The 21,822-nt window shown below is 33.6% G+C and overlaps 1 protein-coding gene across 1 annotated transcript; it reads right to left on the reverse strand.

Annotated features, from left to right (window-relative positions):
* Window positions 1–1,058: 1,058 nt before the first annotated feature.
* On the reverse strand, window positions 1,059–1,403 carry LOC139841594 (uncharacterized mitochondrial protein AtMg00810-like). Its single transcript, XM_071831808.1, has one exon. The coding sequence runs from the start codon at window positions 1,401–1,403 to the stop codon at window positions 1,059–1,061; it is 345 nt and encodes a 114-aa protein (XP_071687909.1).
* Window positions 1,404–21,822: the final 20,419 nt, after the last annotated feature.

Here is a 21,822-nt window from a genome sequence, read left to right on the forward strand (position 1 = left end):
TAATCTCTTGAGGTTTCATGCTTTTGGAACTCCATTCATCATCATCTTTTATGGTTGCTGCTGTCCAAAATCAGTGAGCATATTAAAGAGGTCTTCAAGCTTGGTTGGAAGGTGATTAAGTGTCTAAAGTCTATTTAACTCATAAGGTGGTGTTGGTGCATCAAAGGCTTGGAGTTCTTTACACTTGTTCATCATCTTCATCATCAATTAACCTCCTAACTTGGAGTAGGTATATCCCTTGAACTAGCTCTTTTACATTTGAGCATATTATTCTTGACTTGATCTATTTTGGGATTCATGTTTAAATGGTTAAACTTTGTAAAGATTGTTTTAATATGCTTCCGCTTTCTATGTTTATAAAAATGATTTTAGACATATACATATATGGATATGGAAACTTGGTAATCTTTTGAATCCCAACAATTTTTGTTGACGTTTAAAGCATGTTTATTCTCAGGTGATTATTAAGAGCTTCCGCTGTTGCATGCTAATATATGGACAAGATTTGGAGTCAGCATGCTTGTATTATATTATTTAAAACTGCATTCGAAATTTACTTTGTTGTAACATATTAAAATTTTAAACCAATATGTATTGGTAGTGTGTAAGTGTGATATTTTTAGATTATCATTTCTAATAATCTAGGTGGTGTCCTTTTAACCTTGTCGATAAAATAAAGGTTATGGTTTGTTTTAAACACGAATGCAGTCTTTGAAAAACGTCTCATATAGAGGTCAAAACCTCGCAACGAAATCAATTAATATGGAACATTTATAATCAATATGAACAGGACATTTCATAACAGGAGCAAGAACCTAGGTTTATCAAAAGACTTAGTACAAAGGTCATCCCTTTTGTCCTTAATGCCTATTCTCTTAACCTCAATTATCTTCTTCTCATGAAAATCTCTAATAAAATGATACTTAAATCCTATATGCTTAGTCTTAGAACGTTGAACATGATTCTTAGTTACAGCAGTAGCAGCAGTATGATCAATATAAAGAGGAGAGAGAGATTTTTATTCCATAATCGCGAAGTTGCTGTTGTATCCAGACAACTTAAGAACAGCAACTAGCAGCAGCAATATATTCAGCTTCACATGTTGAAAGTACAACTGCAATCTGTTTCTTGCATTGCCATGTCACCAACCTTTCACTTAGAAACTGGCATCCTCTGGATGTTGACTTGTTGTTGATTTTGCAACCTGCATAGCCTGAATCACTGTAAGCCACTCGATCAAACGTTTGGTCATTGAAAAACCATATGCCAAGATTTAGAACATGTAATAGATAACATAAAATCAGTTTGGTGGCTGTAGGATGAACAGTATTTGGGTTAACTTGGTAACGTACATAGAGACATGTCGTGAACATTATATCCGGTCTTGATGCAGTTAGATACATGACCGATCCGATGATTGCTCGATCGTAGCTTGGATCTACAGGCTCCCTTCACATTCTAGCGAAATCGCGTGATTTACAGCTAGTGGAGTAGTAGCTAGATGCTCTTGAGTCATACTAAAACATTCGAGTATATCATTCACAAATTTTGCTTGGTGAAGAAAAATTCCGTTATCAGTCTGTTCTGCTTGTAGACCAAGAAAATAGTGTAAGAGACGCAATTTGCTCATTTCAAATTTGTCCTTCATAACCTGCACAAACTCATCAACGAGATCTTGCTTTGTAGAACCGAAAATGATGTCATCGACTTAAATTTGAACCAAGATAATATCCTTATCTTGTTCCTTAGTGAACAGAGTACTGTCTACTGTGCCCATTTGATATCCTTTTTCGATCAGATAACTTAAAAGACGTCCATACCAAGCTCTCAGGGCTTGATGTAATCCATATAGGGCTCGACGTAATCGGTAAACTTTGTTAGGATGAAGATGATCTTCAAAACCCGGTGGTTGACTGGCGTATACTCTTTCGTTTAGCTTACCATAGAGAAATGCACTCTTGACATCCATCTGATACACTTTAAATTTTATGAACGAGGTAAACGCCAATAATATACGAATAGCTTCCAATCTAGCCACAGGAGCAAATACTTCATCATAGTCAAATTCAGGATCTTGTTGATAACCTTATGCTACTAGTCTAGATTTGTTTTGGATCACAGTGCCATCTTCGTCATAATTGCATATTCTCTCTAGGATGATGAGCTGTCGTTCTGGGAACTGGTTGTGCAGGAACATGTATCTCATGGTGCAAATTTGTTTCATCTGCCATATTTTTAGGATTCTCTGAACTTTCACTTGAGATATTAGACTCACAAGTATCATACACTGGATCGATATCCTGATCAGATTCTTATACAGGCTCAGCGATCGATGGTGATGGAACTGGAGTTAAAGTAGATGCAGACACATCTGTTGCATCCTATAAATCAAACAACATTTGTAATTCTACTTCACTTTCCACATGATCTAGAGCAAGATTGAATGAATCGATCAATTCATCATTATTATAGATCCAAGGATGACTCCTTGGAGCAGCTTTCGATGAATTTATTTGAACATCCACTGTAGACCATTCTTCCACACATCGTAATTCATTGTTGAAAACCCACTTATTTGGAGAACTATATCCAAGAAATACTTCGGTCACTACTTTAGCATCAAACTTATTTCCTAGTTTTCTCTTCAAAATGGTACAAGATGCACCAAGAGGTTCTAGATGCTTCAGAGTAGGTTTCCTCCCATGCAGCAATTCATAGCAAGTATTTCCTAATCGATTTGCAGTAAGTACCCGATTCATAGTGTAGTAAGCATTTGCAACTACTTCGACTTAGAAATGAACAGGCAGAGATGAGTCTGCTAACATCGTTCTAGATGTCTCAATTAGCACTCAGTTCTTTTATTCAGTAACACCATTCATCTGAGGAGTGTATGGAGAATTAGATTGCATATTAATACCCTTTTCAATATAGAAAACTTCAAGGTACTAATTTTTGAATTCAGTTCCATTGTCCCACTGAATCTTCCTTAGTTTGAGATTAAAACCTGTCTCTAATCTGTTGTTAGTACCTTTACATTCTCAAAAGTCTCAGATTTTTCTTTTAGAAACATTACCCAAGAAAATCTTGAATAATCAGCAGTTATAACCAGACAGTACTTACTCCCATCAATGCTTTCGAAACGTATTAGACCAAATAGATCCAAGTGTAATAGTTTAAGTGGTGCAGAGATTGGATTGTACTTGATCAGCTTATGAGCTTTCTTACACTGTTTTCCTTTGGTATACACGTATCTAGAATCTGAAAAGATCAAACATCGACACCTTCCACTAGATTATTGTGAATTAGGTGATTCTTTTTTCGTAAGCTCAGACGACCCGTGCATTTGTGCCACGTGATAGACTCTTGTTCAGTTTCCTTTGAAATAAAATTTTGATGACATGACCCAGTTGAAGTTGCAATGTTCATATCTAGCACATACAGATTAGCCTAACTTGAAGCCTTCATTAGAATCATCTCCGGAGGAATCACAATTCAGAATTTAGAATATAGAATATAGCTGTAATCTTCATCAATGCAACTTTGAAAGATTTCTCACAGATTTGCGAAATCGATAACAAATTGTTTGCAAGTTCTTGATAATAATTTACTTTGTTAAAGCTCACTTTCTCATTCTTTAGCAACCCTTGGGTAGTAATGTGACCACCTTTAACTCCAGTAAAAGCAACATAACGACCTCTGATAGGTTGAACATTTGATAGCAGAGACAGTTGTCCTATCATATGTCTCGAAGTGCCGCTATCCACTATCCAGGTTTTATTTGTAGGTACCTTGGTTCCCTGCACATTAATTTTAAACAATTAATTGATAATGGGAACCCACGCCCGAACGGCGGTATGTTTTCCATTCACACCCATAGCTTGGAATTCCATCCATTTCCCATTTGAGTGTAGAACATTTTCATCGTGAGAAACCACAAACTTTGAAAGTTTAGTTGGAGGTGTATCATTCTTTTATTTTCTGACATTTTTCTCAGATTCAGCATGATTGACACGTGTTTGTTGCGTGAAAAATATTTTTGACGAAGTGTTTTCTCAGAAGGTGTTTTGACCTTTAATTCAACAGGTTTATTTTGATCACCAGACTTTACACCATTTGTCACGGTATCCTTTTTAGGAACCTTACTTTTCACAGGAGAAATTATAGTTGAAATTCTTTCTCTTTACATCAGAAAAGACAACATTTGTCTTAACATTCTTTGCAGGAACTTCATCATTTACAGGTGAACTGTTCTTTGAGAAAATGATGACTTAAAGTCATTCTGTGTCAGGTCAATCTACTGGCTAGATGATCGATACCTTCTTGGACAGTTATATGCGATGTGTCCAAACACACCACAATTAAACATTGACGATACTTGATGAAACATGACTCGGAACTTCGAATTCAATAGGTTTAACTCACACAAAGGTGGAATAGTTAATCAAACCCTCTAGTGAATATGAAAAACCTTTTTGGGATTGATTTAGTCAAACCACAACAATGATTGTGTGATTAGATCAACACCTAGAGCTTTTTGCAAGGATTTAGGCTTGAAGCACAGAGAGAGAATTGGACAGGTTACCAGATCTGAGTGATTATGTGTAATGAGAGGCTTAACCTAAAATGAAGAATAATATATACCCCTGCTGTTAAGTCAACCGCGCATGTCAGGTCTCACTCGTACGAGTAGACACACTTAAACGTACGGTTGATCACTCACTCATGTAAGTGTCAACAAATTAGGTTTGTAACTTAGCTCAGCACACTCGTGCTTATGAGCTTGTCAGCCATACGAGTGCAGCTTCACTCATGCGTTTGACATAGTCTAAGTAAGGCAAACTTCCATATTTTGTTCCTGCAGTACCTGTAATTGCATATAAACATAGATATGATAACAATGAGTGATCATGGTAAGCCACAAACTGAGGTACCTGCCATGGACATGGGGTAGATGTCTAGGGACTTATTTAAAATGCACCAACAATACTCTCTGTATTCCCTAAAGTGATTTGTATTATTTGAATCTGAAGTAGAAGGAACTTCTATTTTTTCAAACACAGTAGAATCATTTGGTTTCTCTTTCAGAATAGGTTTAGGGGTAACACGAGGAACATGTCCATTAGAAAACTTTAGATTTCTCAGAATCCGGATAGGACCTCAAGGTGTTATCACCTTTCTTTTATCAGTATTATCTCCTAGACCATTCTTCTTATCTTCTTCAAGATCTAATGACGCTTCCGTTGATTCATTTGAAATCTCGTTCTTCATTGAGTTAGACTTCTTGTATTTTGCAACATAATCCTCATAACTTGGAGGTATGCTGATGTGTTAAAAGTGTGTGCAATAATGTGTGTCTTTTTAACCTACTATTAAATTTATAATGTCTTAATTTACGATTTACTTTTAACACCCTAACGAGCAACAAAACCCGGTCAGATGTAGTTCAGTATTTAGTAAGTTAAGGTTCGTCCCAAGAGAATGAGTGAATTTAGAATATAAATTTGTTTTTAAGTTTTAAGTTGATTTTAAATAACGATTAAACAAAAGAACAAACAAATTACAAATAAATAAATTGAAAAAATAAACAATAATAAAGAGAACACATGCTTGAATCTTTCACACCTTGCTCAAAATTTCCTTTTTGAATTAAAACCAACTCAGATTTATTATTGACCTAAGAAAATCTAATCCAAGATTAGTTGATCAGGTTAACCCTAAAATAGATGTCTAGATTTCTTGCTTGCATTAAGACCTGATAATAGATTTAGTATGATTAACCAAACCTTAATTATAGTTACTGGCTATAATCTCACAACTAAACTAATCCAATTATGTTTTAGTTTACTAAGTTTCAAACATAGTGATGTTCTAGTTAAAACCTAATAGTATGATTAATGTAAATCAGATTAATCTAACGGTAGTATTTTAATCAGACATAAGACATATCAGAAAATCCAGAGATTCTCTCAGATTACAGTTTCTGTAATTAAAAGATAAAGTCGGCGGCTTTGTCAATGAAGCTGGCAGCTTCGTTGATTTTTGTTGAATAATTCTGCAGAATACTTTTTACTTTGATCTGAGTAAAAATTACAGTCAAATAATAAAACTACCAGATAAAGCCGGCGGCTTTGGTCTATGAAGCTGGCGGCTTCATAGCCCGAATCTAGGTTTCTGTTTACTTTCATAGAATTTGAATATTTAGGCAATTGATCACAAAGTGTTACATGATTCAAGCATATGTAAGGCTATTAGCCCATAACTAATGTAAAAACAAATAAAAGCCAAGATTTAAGATAATAGATCATACCGTCATAAAGGATATTGAAAAAGACAAGCTTTGAATGAATAAACTTGAATGTTGATATAAGCAAAATCCTAACTAATTCGTGTTTCTATTCTTAATGCAGAGCAAAAATGTTCTGGTATCTCAAAAACTCTGACACTAAGGCCTCTATTTATTGTTTTCAAAACCGTCAACTCAATTCGTCGGCTTGGGTGGGAAGCCGGCGGCTTGACTCCTTTTGGATTGGGGAATACGTCAAACTTGTACTTGAAGAGTACGTCAGATCTTTCTGTATCTTTTAAGCCGGCGGCTTGACTCCTTTCGAATCAAGACAAAAATCTATTCCATAAATAGCTTGAACTTGGTCGGCAAGCAGGCGAAACCATGTAATTTAGGCCGGTGGCTTCAGTATGAAGCTGACGGCTTTACTGCATTTTTCCTTAGGCTCTAAGTTCATCAATTCCTGCGATCAAATCTGGAACATTCTGGATGACCTCTGGGAAACCAACGGCTTTATAGCCCTTAGGCCGGTGGCTTCATAGCCCTTAGGCCGACGGCTTCATCATCTTTTTTGCATTTTTGACTGTTTTTGCTCCTGTTTTGATCATAACTAAAACAAAATGTTAAAAATACCAATTTCCTAGTTTTTACCCATTTTAGTGTGTTTTTGCCTTGAAATGACTTTAAAATATTAAGATAACTCCTCAAAATGTTATCAAAATACTGTATAATTAAGGAGTTATCAAATACCCCACACTTGAACTTTTACTTGTCCTCAAAAAAACTTATTAAATCATATCATTTTTAAATGGGTATAGAAAGCTGAAGTAAAATGCAAAGTCAAAAAGATGTCTAATTATAAGTTAGCTTTTATTATTATAAGAACTAGTTTGAACTAGACCAAGGAATACAAGAGGTCCTAATGTTTATTAAGTCATATTTATACAATTTGGTCATTATTGGACTGTTTTATTTTTTAGAGAATTTTATTAAGTGTACGGTTCTCATTGGAACTCTTTTCTCTCGCTTTCATCACTCTTTTTGGCCTTCATTGAGCTCTTTTGATTTTCATTTCTTTTGCTTTCATGCTTAGCATGAAATGTCCCGTTCATATTGATTATAAACATTCCATATTAATTGATTTCGTCACGAGGTTTTACCTCTATATGAGACGTTTTTCAAAGACTGCATTCATTTTTAAAACAACCATAACTTTATTTTATCGATAAAGGTTTAAAAAGCATTACGTAGATTATCAAATAATGATAATCTAAAATATACCGTTTACATACGACCATTACATAATGGTTTACAATAAGAATATATTACATCAAAAATGAGTTTCTTGAATGCAGTTTTTACATAAAATCATACAAGAATGGACTCCAAATCTTGTTCTTATTTTAGTATGCAACAGCGCAAGCTCTTAATAATCACCTGAGAATAAACATGCTTAAAACGTCAAACAAAATTGTTGGTGAGTTATAGGTTTAACCTATATATTATCAAATCATAATAATAGACCACTAGATTTCATATTTTAATATATCCCATACATAGAGATAAAAATCATTCATACGGTGAACACCTGGTAACCGACATTAACAAGATGCATATAGAATATCCCCATCATTCTGGGATACCCATCGGACATGATAAAATCGAAGTACTAAAGCATTCCAAATTCCAGAATGGGGCTTGTTGGGCCCGATAGATCTATCTTTAGGATTCGCGTCAATTTGGGGGTCTGTTCCCAAATTCTTAGGCTACGAAGCTAAAAAAGGGCATATTCGGCTTCGATCATTCACCCTTATAAAGTAGTTTCATTTACTTGTGTCTATTTCATAAAATATTTATAAAATTGCATGTATTTTCATCCCAAAATATTAGATTTTAAAAGTGGGACTATAACTCACTTTCACAGATTTTTTACTTCGTCGGGAAGTAAGACTTGGCCACTGGTCGATTCACGAACCTATAACAAATATGTACATATATATCAAAGTATGTTCAAAATATATTTACAACATTATTAATACGTTTTAATGTTTTAAGTTTATTAAGTCAGTTGTTCTCGTTAGTAACCTACAACTAGTTTTCCATAGTTAGATGTACAGAAAATAAATTGATATATTTTATCTTGACCCAATCAACGACCCAATGTATACACGTCTCAGGCTAGATCACAACTCAAAGTATATATATTTTTGGAATCAACCTCAACCCTGTATAGCTAACTCTAACATTACTGCATATAGAGTGTCTATGGTTGTTCCAAATAATATATATAGATGGGTCGATATGATATGTCAAAACATTTGCATACATTTCTATGGTATCCCAAGATTACATAATATATTAGAATATATGTATTATAAAATATAAGTTAGCTAGGATATGATTAATATAGATTTGTTACCAATTTTCACGTAGCTACAACAAGTAAAAATATCCAATCTTGTTTTACCCTTAACTTCTTCGTTTTAAATCCGTTTTGAGTGAATCCAATTGATATGGTTTCATATTGAACTTAATTTTATGAATCTCTACAGAAAAAGTATAAGTTTATAGTCAGAAATACAGGTTACAAGTTGTTTTTGTAAAGGTAGTCATTTCAGTCGAAAGAACGACGTCTAGATGACCATTTTGGAAAACATACTTCCACTTTGAGTTTAATCATGATTTTTGGATATAGTTTCATGTTCATAAGAAAAATCATTTTCCCATAAGAACAACTTTTAAATCAAAGTTTATCATAGTTTTTAATTAACTAACCCAAAACAGCCCGCGGTGTTACTACGACGGCGTATATCCGGTTTTATGGTGTTTTTCATGTTTTCAGGTTTTAAATCATTAAGTTAGCATATCATATAGATATAGAACATGTGTCTATTTGATTTTAAAAGACAAGTTAGATGGATTAACTTTTGTTTGCGAACAAGTTTAGAATTAAATAAACTATGTTCTAGTAATTACAAGTTTAAACCTTCGAATAAGGTAGTTTTATATATATGAATCGAATGATGTTATGAACATCATTACTACCTTAGGTTTTGTGGATAAACCTACTGGAAATGATAAAAATAGATCTAGATTCAAAGGATCCTTGAATGGCTTGAAAGTTCTTGAAGTAGAATCATGACACGAAAACAAGTTCAAGTAAGATTTTCACTCGAAATAAGATTGTTAAAGTTATAGAAATTGAATCAAAGTTTGAATATGAGTATTACCTTGTATTAGAAAGATATCTTACTGTAAATAAAAAAGATTTCTTGAGGTTGGATGATCACTCAAAGTGGATTTGCAAGATTGGAAGTAAGCTAGCAAACTTGGAAGCGTTGTTGGTGTGTTCTTGAGTAGTTGTTTTATAACTTGGTTTATGTATGGATTTATGAACTAGATTGAGCTAGATTTTGTTGAAGATGATGAAGAACACTTAAAACAAATGAAGAACAATTGAGAGAGAGTAGTTTGATTCAATAAAATTGCAAAGTGAATGTGTTTGTGGAGTACATCATTCACGTGAATATGGAGTCTCCATATAGGCTCCATTAGTTTGTATTTTTGTTAGATATTTCATGCTAGATGTTAAATGATGGTTCGCACATGGTTAGGTAACTCACATGGGCTGCTAAGAGCTGATCATTGGAGTGTATATACCAATAGTAAATATATTAAGAAGCTAGGTATTGTACGAGTACGAATACGGGTGCATACGAGTAGAATTGTTGATGAAAATGAATGAGGATGTAATTGTAAGAAATTTTGTTAAGTAGAAGTACTTTGATAAGTGTCTTGAAGTCTTTCAAAAGTGATGAATACATATTAAAACACTACATGTAAATACATTTTAACTGAGTCGTTAAGTCATCGTTAGTCGTTACATGTAAGTGTTGTTTTGAAACCTTTAGGTTAACGATCTTGTTAAATGTTATTAACCCATTGTTTATTATATCTAATGAGATGTTATATTATTATATTATCATGATATTATGATATATTAATATATCTTAATATGATATATATATATATATATATATATATATATATATATATATATATATATATATATATATATATATATATATATATATATATATACATTTAAATGTCGTTACGACGATAATCGTTACATATATGACTCGTTTCGAAATCCTTAAGTTAGTAGTCTTGTTTTTACATATGTAGTTCATTGTTAATATACCTAATGATATGTTTACTTACCATTTATCATGTTTATATATAGTGTAACAATATCTTAAAATGATTCATATGTAATTAGTAAAACGTTGTTATAACGATAATCGTTATATATATCGTTTTCAAGTTTCTTAATTCAATAGTCTCATTTTTATGTATATAACTCATTGTTAAAATACCTAATGAGATACTTACTTATCATAATATCATATTAACTATATATATATATATATATATATATATATATATATATATATCCATATATATGTCATCATATAGTTTTTACAAGTTTTATTGTTCGTGAATCACCGGTCAACTTGGGTGGTCAATTGTCTATATGAAACCTATTTCAATTAATCAAGTTTTAACAAGTTTGATTGCTTAACATGTTAGAAACACTTAATCATGTAAATAACCATTTCATTTAATATATACTCCCTCCGTCCCATTACAAGTGTCCACTTACTTTTTGCACACAGTTTTAGAAAATCCCACTAACTTCATTCTCCACCAATCAGAAATCTTCTCTCTCCAGAATAACTTCTTCTAATTCGTTGAAACACAAAGTGGACACTTGAAATGGGACGTCCCAAAATAGAAATGTGGACACTTTAAGTGGGACGGAGGGAGTATATAAAATAAACATAGAAAAGTTCAGGTCACTACATAGCATTTGCTTTACATTTGGCAATTTTCTAAGTTGACCCTTATTTGGGACTCTTTTGCTGCCTCAGTGGTCCATGCTTATTATGCCATATGGTAGTGGCTATAAGTTTGCATTCGTTTTACAATATTTGGCTTTTTCTTCCTATTTTAAACAAGTATTCTGATCTCGAAGTTGAGAGTAGTTCTATTAACTTTTAAGATTAAGTTAAATAAAAAGACATAAGTTCGACTAAGAATTTATACTTTCTAAAAAAAATAATAATTAAATGTACCCATTTTTGCAATTATTTTCATTTTTGAAAAGTAATTACATCTAATCCTCTTTTTTAATCATCTAATAATCATCTCCCACCCCACACTTAGAAAGTTGCAATGTCCTCATTGCATAAAAATATATAAAAAGAAATAATAAGTGGAAGTGAAAAAAGTAATTCACCCCTTTTTTGAGCTGTAACCCAGTTAAGAAGCATCTTTAATTACTTCAATAAATGTTCGTCCTTTGAGTATCATCACTCACATATATAATAATAAACCAAACAAGCATATATAATAAAAAGGTTCCATACGTACTAAACATAATTAAAGTTATTACAGACCAAACTACGAATCATCAGAATAATAATAATGAAAGTGTTTAAAACATAACACGACCAACAAACATCATCACAGGGGCCTCCTCATCCCCTAATCCTCATCATCCTCATCAATGTCAGTGGTAGGATGGATTTGAGCTAGGGAATAGGCACGATCATAACGCGCTGGTGGGTAAGCAACATCTGGAGTATAATACCGGGGCGGCTCATAGTAGGTGGGCTCAAAAGGTTCGGTACTCGGGTAATGTCTATAGAACCTCTCATCGTTATGAACTCCCCACTTAACCGAGTAATCAATACGCCCCAACTCATAAGTGGACTTCCTCCTAAAAGGATCAAACTCAGACCTGTCCTCCTAGCGTTTAGCCGATAACTCCTGGTGATGATCCCCCATCATAGTGGACATATTACCCTGATTAGTGTTCATGGTGTAGTGACCCGAACTTTTCCATGTTTATATATATTAAATGAAATTGTTATTTACATGATCAAGTGTTTCCAACATGTTAAGCAATCAAACTTGTTAAGACTTGATTAATTGAAATAGGTTTCATATAGACAATTGACCACCCAAGTTGACCGGTGATTCACGAACGTTAAAACTTGTAAAAACTATATGATGACATATATATGATTATATATATAGTTAACAAGATATTATAATAATTAAGTATCTCATTAGGTATTTTAACAATGATTTATATACATAAAATTGAGTTTATTGAATTAAGAAACTCGAAACGATATATATAACGATTATCGTTATAACGTCTTACTAAATACATATGAATCATATTAAGATATTGATACACTATGTTTAATCGTGATAAATGATAAGTAAACATGTTATTAAGTGTATTAACAATAAACTACATATGTAAAAACAAGACTACTTACTTAATGATTTCGAAACGAGACATATATGTAACGATTATCGTTGTAACAACATTTAACTGTATATATATCATACTAAGATATATTAATATATCATAATATCATGATAATGTAATAATTTAACATCTCTTTAGATATAATAAACAATAGGTTAACAACATTTAACAAGATCGTTAACCTAAAGGTTTCAAAACAACATTTACATCTAACGACTAACGATGACTTAACGATTCAGTTAAAATGTATATACATGTAGTGTTTTATTATGTATTCATACACTTTTTAAAGACTTCAAGACACTTATCAAAATACTTCTACTTAACAAAAATGCTTACAATTACATCCTCGTTCAGTTTCATCAACAATTCTACTCGTATGCACCCGTATTCGTACTCGTACAATACACAGCTTTTAGACGTATGTACTATTGGTATATACACTCCAATGATCATCTCTTAGCAGACCATGTGAGTTACCTAACACATGTGGGAACCATCATTTGGCAACTAGCATGAAATATCTCATAAAATTACAAAAATATGAGTAATCATTCATGACTTATTTACATGAAAACAAAATTACACATCCTTTATATCTAATCCATATACCAATGACCAAAAACACCTAAAAACACTTTCATTCTTCAATTTTCTTCATCTAAGTGATCTCTCTCAAGTTCTATCTTCAAGTTCAAAGTGTTCTTCATAAATTCTATAAGTTCTAGTTTCATAAAATCAATAATACTTCCAAGTTTGCTAGCTTACTTCCAATCTTGTAAAGTGATCATCCAACCTCAAGAAATCTTTCTTATTTACAGTAAGATATCTTTCTAATATAAGGTAATACTCATATTTAAACTTTGGTTCAATTTCTATAACTATAACAATCTTATTTCGAGTGATGATCTTACTTGAATTTGTTTTCGTGTCATGATTCTGCTTCAAGAACTTTCAAGCCATCCAAGGATCCTTTAAAGATAGATCCATTTATCTCTTTTCCAGTAGGTTTATACACAAAACTTGAGGTAGTAATGATGTTCTTAACATCATTTGATTCATACATATAAAGCTATCTTATTCGAAGGTTTAAACTTGAAATCACTAGAACATAGTTTAGTTAATTCGAAACTTGTTCGCAAACAAAAGTTAATCCTTCTAACTTGACTTTCAAAATCAACTAAACACATGTTCTATATCTATATGATATGCTAACTTAATGATTTAAAACCGGAAAACACGAAAAACACCGTAAAACCGAATATACGCCGTTGTAGTAACACCGTTGGCTGTTTTGGGTTAGTTAATTAAAAACTATGATAAAATTTGATTTAAAAGTGGTTCTTCTGGGAAAATGATTTTTCTTATGAACATGAAACTATATCCAAAAATCATGGATAAACTCAAAGTGGAAGTATGTTTTCCAAAATGGTCATCTAGACGTCGTTCTTTCGACTGAAATGACTACCTTTACAAAAATGACTTGTAACCTGTATTTCTGACTATAAACTTATACTTTTTCTATTTAGATTCATAAACTTAAGTTCAATATGAAACCATAGCAACTTGAAACACTCAAAACGGATTTAAAACGAAGAAGTTATGGGTAAAACTAGATTGGATATTTTTGCTTGTTGTAGCTACGTGAAAATTGGTAACAAATTTATATTAATCATATCCTAGCTAACTTATATTGTATTATACATGTATTCTAATATATTATGTAATCTTGTGATACCATAGACACGTATGAAAATGTTTTGACATATCATATCGACCCATCTATATATATTATTTGGAATAACCATAGACACTCTATATGCAGTAATGTTGGAGTTAGCTATACAGGGTTGAGGTTGATTCCAAAAATATATATATACTTTGAGTTGTGATCTAGCCTGAGACGTGTATACACTGGGTCGTGGATTGATTCAAGATAATATATATATCGATTTATTTCTGTACATCTAATTGTGGACAACTAGTTGTAGGTTACTAACGAGGACAGCTGACTTAATAAACTTAAAACATTAAAACGTATTAAAAATGTTGTAAATATATTTTGAACATACTTTGATATATATGTACATATTTGTTATAGATTCGTGAATCTACCAGTGGCCAATTCTTACTTCCCGACGAAGTAAAAATCTGTGAAAGTGAGTTATAGTCCCACTTTTAAAATATAATATTTTGGGATGAGAATACATGTAGTTTATAAATGTTTTACGAAATAGACACAAGTAATTGAAACTACATTATATGGGTGAATGATCGAAGCCGAATATGCCCCTTTTGCTTGGTAACCTAAGAATTAGTAAACCGATCTACTAATTGACGTGAATCCTAAAGATAGATCTATTGGGCCTAACGAACCCCATCCAAAGTACCGGATGCTTTAGTACTTCGAATTAGTTTTTATCATGTCCGAAGGATTTCCTGGAATGATAGGAGATATTCTTATATGCATCTTGTTAATGTCGGTTATCAGGTGTTCACCATATGAATGATTTTTATCTCTATGTATGGGATGTATATTGAAATATGAAATCTTGTGGTCTATTATTATGATTTGATAATATATAGGTTAAACCTATAACACACCAACATTTTTGTTGACGTTTTAAGCATGTTTATTCTCAGGTGATTATTAAGAGCTTCCGCTGTTTCATACTAAAATAAGGACAAGATTTGGAGTCCATGCTTGTATGATATTATGTAAAAACTGCATTCAAGAAACTTATTTTTGATGTAATATATTCTTATTGTAAACCATTATGTAATGGTCGTGTGTAAACGGTATATTTTAGATTATCATTATTTGATAATCTACGTAATGCTTTTTAAACCTTTATAGATAAAATAAAGGTTATGGTTGTTTTAAAAATGAATGCAGTCTTTGAAAAACGTCTCATATAGAGGTCAAAACCTCGCGATGAAATCAATTAATATGGACCGTTTATAATCAATATGAACGGGAAATTTCAGTTGGTATCCGAGCGTTGGTCTTAGAGAACTAGAAAATTGCATTAGTGTGTCTTACCGAGTTTGTTGGGATGCATTAGTGAGTCTGGACTTCGACCGTGTTTTTCTTCAAAAACGATTGCTTAACATTTTTTTTGTTGGAAACTATATATTATTAACATGTAAATATTATGTGATATATTAATCTCTTAACGTGTTTGATATTGTGTGATAGATGTCTACCTCTAGTACAAATCCCATTGATTCACCTAATAATAATGAAGAGTCTAATATATTTTGGGAAGATTCACAAATTCTCGAAGAGGAACCGGAAGAGGAGGAACTGGAAGAAGAGGAACCAGAAGAGGAGAAATCGGAAGAGGAGGAACCAGAAGAAGAAGAGGTTCCAGAGGAAGAAATATTGATACCTATAGTAAATCGATTAAATAAAAGAAAATCCTCAACCAACGGACCAAAGTTAATAATGGTCAATGGTGTTTCCGCCGAGGAAGCAAAATATTGGGAAGATTACCAATTTTCCGATGAATCGGATCCCGATGAGGATTCCGATGATGTTATAGAAATTACCTCGACCTAATTTAATAAAGCGAAAGAAAATAATAAGGGAAAAGGTATAAAAATAGAGAAACCTGATTCCAACCCCGATGAACTTTATATGTATCGACAACATCTGTATTTCCTAAAATGTAACAATGACCCGGGAACCTCTAAACCACCAGGTTTTTCTAAACCATTATGGAAAACGACTGCTCGTATTAGAGGAACACCATATATTCCTAGAAAATTAGGAAAACGAACCAAGTCCGAAGAAGAAGAAGAAACCAGTGATTCAGATTAGAGGGTTGTAATCATGTTGTATATTATATGTATTGTAGTGTGCTTGTACTTTTATGTTCTATGTAAAAAAATTGCTTGTATTGTTTGTTAATTATCTTTTACGAATCTAATCCTTGTCTATTTTACAGTATAAAAACAAAATGGACGTTAAGGGTAGACAACTGAATATTTTATAAGACCTACCAGAGGATATGATTGAGGAAATCTTGTTTAGAGTCGGTCAGAAATCATCAGCACAATTAGTTATGGCGAAATTAACTTGTCAAACATTTGAAAGACTTTCCAGAAATGTCTTAGTTTATAAAAGGCTTTCCTTTTATAGGTGGGGTATATCACATTGGGGAGACCGTAAGTTACGCCGTGTTTTCTTTAAAGCATTAAATGCGAGGAACCCAAATGCAATTTTACGCTACGGGTTAAGAACCTATTTTGACTCAACATATCCCAACATAGGATTTCGTGAATTAGAAAGAGCTTCTAACATGCAACATAAAGAAGCATGTTATGCTTACGGGTTAGTGATGTTCGCTTCTTACCAAAGTGAGAAAAAGAACATCGGATTGCAACTTTTAAATAAAACCTTCCAACAAGTGACGGATTCAGTAGTTGGGGTGATAAACAAGGTTTTTAGATTATTACGGGGCTGTTGGACTTACGAAACCCACGCCCTTTTGACGATATTACAACATGCTGCCTAGCCAATGGTCATAACGGTTATTTTCCACAAAACCAAGGATGGGAAGTCGTCTTAGTAAAACCAGAATGCATGACTTGTTTCTGGACTTATGAATTACGTGTCTTTATTTCCTTTGCTGAACAACTTGCGTATTAACTAGATTTATCTTCAAAACTGTCATGTATCATAGTGTACTATATTTCATGTTATATGTAATATAGCGAAGTTGTAAGTTTGAAGAATACTTGTATGTGATATATTATTATAATCAGTTTTTCATATGGAATTTTAGTAGTTGAATTGTATATTAGCTACTAAGTATGAACTTAACGGGTAGGTAGTACCCGAATTTAAACTTATAAAACGCTAATATGAAGAAAAAGCTTTTATAAATGAGTTCATATTATGCTACGAAATGCTATTGACTACTCTTAATATTCTGTATGATTAACTCAATTCAGTTGGCTATTTTGAAGGAAATGGCACCGACTACTCGACACACCATGAATATGAGCGAAGAGGAATTTCGTACCTTTCTTGCTGCAAACATAGCCGCAATACAGGCTGTGCTACATACCAACAATAACTCTGAATCTAGCAATGCAGCTAACGGCGTAAGAAATCGTGTAGGATGCTCCTACAAAGAATTCACTGCCTGCAAACCTTTGGAATTTGATGGAACCGAAGGACCAATTGGATTGAAACGGTGGACCGAGAAAGTCGAATTGGTGTTTGCCATAAGTAAGTGTACTGAAGAAGACAAAGTTAAGTAAGCTACGCATACCTTCACAGGTACTGCGTTAACGTGGTGGAACACCTATCTTGAACAGGTAGGACAAAATGCTGCTTACGCACTACCGTGGTCGGCATTCAAGTAATTGATGAACGAGCAGTACCGTCCTAGAAACGAAGTCAATAAACTCAAGGCAGAACTTAGAGAGTTACGAACACAAGGGTTCGACGTTACCACATATGAACGATGATTCATAGAGTTGTGCCTATTGTGTCCGGTAGCATTCGAAGATGAAGAAGGGAAGATCGACGCATTTGTAAAAGGGTTACCAGTAAGGATTCAAGAAGATGTGAGTTCACACGAGCCCGCTTCTATACAGAAGGCAAGTCAAATGGCTCATAAACTCATAAATTAGATTGAGGGAAGAATTAAAGAGCAGGAGGCTGAAGAAGCCAACACGAAACAACTCAAGAGGAAGTGGGAGGAAAACGGTGACAAGAGTCACCAGTACAACAACAACAACAATTACAATCACAATCGCAACAACTATCCCAACAATCGCAACAACAATCGCAACAATAACCGCAATCCTAACAATAACTACAATAAATATCCCAACAACAACTACAACAACCGTTTCAACAACAATAACAATCCCAATAACAACCTCAATAACAACAACGGCAACAAAAACCAAAAACAGCCATGTCATAGGTGTGAAGAAATTCATCAGGGGTTTTGCACGACATTTTGCAACAGGTGTAAAAGAAATGGTCATAGCGCGACAAAGTGTGAGGTCTACGGACCAAAGTTTAACAGAACTAAAGGAACAAATAATGTCAGAACAAGTAATGCCAAAACGAATAGTGTCAGAGCAAGTAATACCAACGCTGTTTGTTATAAATGTGGAAAACCGGGCCACATTATTAGAAATTGCCCGAATCAGGGGAATACTAATGGGCAGGACAGTGGAAGAGTTTTTAATATAATGCGACAGAAGCACAGGAAGATCCGGAGCTTGTTACGGGTACGTTTCTTATTGACGATAAATCTGCTTATGTTTTATTTGATTCGGGTGTGGATAGAATCTATATGAGTAGAGAATTTTGTGCTAAATTAAGTTGTCCATTGACGCCTTTGGATAATAAATTTTTACTCGAACTAGCAAATGGTAAATTAATTTCAGCAGATAATATATTTCGGGATAGAGAAATTAAACTGGGTGATGAAACGTTTAAGATTGATTTAATAGCAGTCGAGTTAGGGAGTTTTGATGTAATAATTGGCATGGACTAGTTGAAAAAGGTGAGAGCGGAGGTCGTTTGTTACAAAAATGTGATTCGCATTATGCGTGAAAAAGGAAAACCTTTAATGGTGTACGGAGAAAAGAACAACGCGAAATTAAATCTAATTAGTAGTTTGAAGGCTCAAAAACTAATAAGAAAAGGTTGTTATGTCATTCTAGCACACATCAAGGAAGTTAAACCTGAAGAAAAGAACATCAGTGATGTTCCCGTCGTAAAAGAATTTCCCGATGTATTTCCGAAAGAATTACCGGGATTACCCCCACATCGATCCGTTGAATATCAAATAGACCTTGTACCAGGAGCTGCACCAATAGCTCATGCTCCATACAGACTCGCACTCAGCGAAATGAAGGAACTTCAGAGCCAATTACAAGAACTTTTAGAGCGTGGTTTCATTAGACCAAGCACATCACCATGGGGAGCTCCTGTTTTGTTTGTCAAGAAGAAGGATGGTACATTTAGGTTGTAACATCCCGCCTTTTTCCATTTACTTTTACGTTATACTAATTTAAACTCCGTTATATGTTTATAACATCTCCCGTTGATACGCGTTTTAAATTATCTCGTTTAGGTAATTCACGCACCCGAACGAAAGTTGAGGGACTAAACTTGACAAGGGATCAAACCCTTGACTAGGTCAAAGGGTCAAACCCCTTTCACCCATTCATTTCATCTTCATCTCTCTCTCTTTCTCTCTAGCAAGAACACACACACTCAAAACCATATTCATTCAATCATCATCTAAATTCGATCTAGGAGGCTTACAACAAAATAAATTACATATTCGTGATCCTCTCTTCATCCTCTTCGTTTTGGTACCAACTTCATCTCATTTGGGTAACTTTCTAAAATCACTAGATTTTGTGTTCTTGATGTTTTTAACTTATAAAAGTGTTAATTAGTGTCTATGGCTCAAGTCTAACATGAATATATGATTTGTATGCTCGATCTCGTTGTTTTAGTGTAACTAGCATGAACTTGAATTTTGGTGTGTTGTTCTTGAATTTTGGATGATCATATGTTGTTAGATGTTGAAAGTTGATGTATTAAAAGTGTTACTAGTATCATTAGCTTCGTTTTGATGTATAGGTTGATTAAGGAAACTCCAAGAACATGATTAGTGATTTTGTGAACTTGGATTAGGGTTTGATAAGCTTTAGATGAACTTTTGATGCACCAAATGCTATGAAATATTGTAGATAAGAATTTTGTTGCAATGTGTGTATGATTACCTTCGAAACGGCATATCATACATGTAAATTGGTTACCCGAATCATAAAATGCATTTGATGAACTTGAAACTTTGAAAATGGATTCGTAATGATCACTTGACGGAAAATCGGTTATTGAAATTGATGTTTTTGTTTGATGAAACGTGTTTAGTTGTTTTCCTTGTCAAATTACCTTTCCAACGATATATAGTATGCATTTTGAATGTTTTCGGTTCATAAAATATGTTAATTTGAGTTTTGGTTCGTGACTTGGACCATTTTTTTTCTGCAAACTGCATGATTCCCAGGTATTGCGCGCCGCGCATTTACCCGCGCGCCGCGCAGAATCAGAAATCTCAGATGCTTGCCTTCTTGGTTGAGTTCTGACCAGAAATTGCACTGGGTGCGCGCCGCGCAACCTATTGCGCGCCGCGCATATGCCCAGCTCATTTTGTTTTTATTTTTCCTTTCACAAAATGTTTCCCGCTTAACCGTAACTCCGATTAACATGAAACTTGGCCATTCTGCTCATAAATGATTTCTCATCATGGGAAAATTGTCGGATACCCGACCCGACCCCGTTGACTTTGACTTTGACCAAATTTGACTTTTAATCAAACTTAACCAAACGATTATACGATCGTTCTAACATACTTAACTACTTGTATCGTGCATGAAACTTGACAAATTGATTCACATGCTATATTAATCGAGTCGTAACGAGCCATAGGACTAATTGAACATCTTTGACCGTTTGTGTTTACCGTTATTAATACAACCTATATGTTTAGGTCAAGACTAGCATTGTTCTTTGCACACATTTACTTGTTGAAGTACTTTACTACTCGTGCATTCAAGGTGAGATCATAGTCCCACTTTTACTCTTTTTGAACTTACATTTGGGATGAGAAAACATAAACATTTCTTTTACTAAGTGAACACAAGTACAGGAAAACAAACATTCTACATACGAGTTTAGAACAAAATCCTCAATTCGATTATCATTAGTTACACTTGCCGGGTGTAAGCGAGAACTTATGTTGTATGGATCCATATGGGTTTGACAAACCCTCATTCAAACGGTTCGCTACCGTTTACGAATGAAATATATTTTCGAGAAACAGTGTATGTTCTAGCACTAAGTGATGGGGTTCAATGGAAGGAAATGTTAAGCATTGATAATTGGGTGCTCGTGAAACAAACTTTTGGAATGTATTACTATTATTTCATTGATGCAAATCTTGTGGTTCACTTGTACTTACTTACTTAAACCTATGATTTCACCAACGTTTTCGTTGACAGATTTCTATGTTTTTCTCAGGTCCTTGAACGATACATGATACATGCTTCCGCTCGTTATTTTGATACTTGCATTGGATGTCGAGTATATATGCATACATGGAGCGTCTTTTGAATACTTTTAAATTGTGTCGCATAAGTT

Source organism: Rutidosis leptorrhynchoides, chromosome 4 (genome assembly GCF_046630445.1).
Source record: "Rutidosis leptorrhynchoides isolate AG116_Rl617_1_P2 chromosome 4, CSIRO_AGI_Rlap_v1, whole genome shotgun sequence".
In the NCBI taxonomy this organism is placed as follows: Eukaryota; Viridiplantae; Streptophyta; class Magnoliopsida; order Asterales; family Asteraceae; genus Rutidosis; species Rutidosis leptorrhynchoides.

What these genes read in the sequence shown, in the direction of transcription:
- LOC139841594 (XM_071831808.1), bottom strand. Translation starts at nt 1,403, where the DNA reads ATGTATCTAACTGCATCAAGACCGGATATAATGTTCACGACATGTCTC.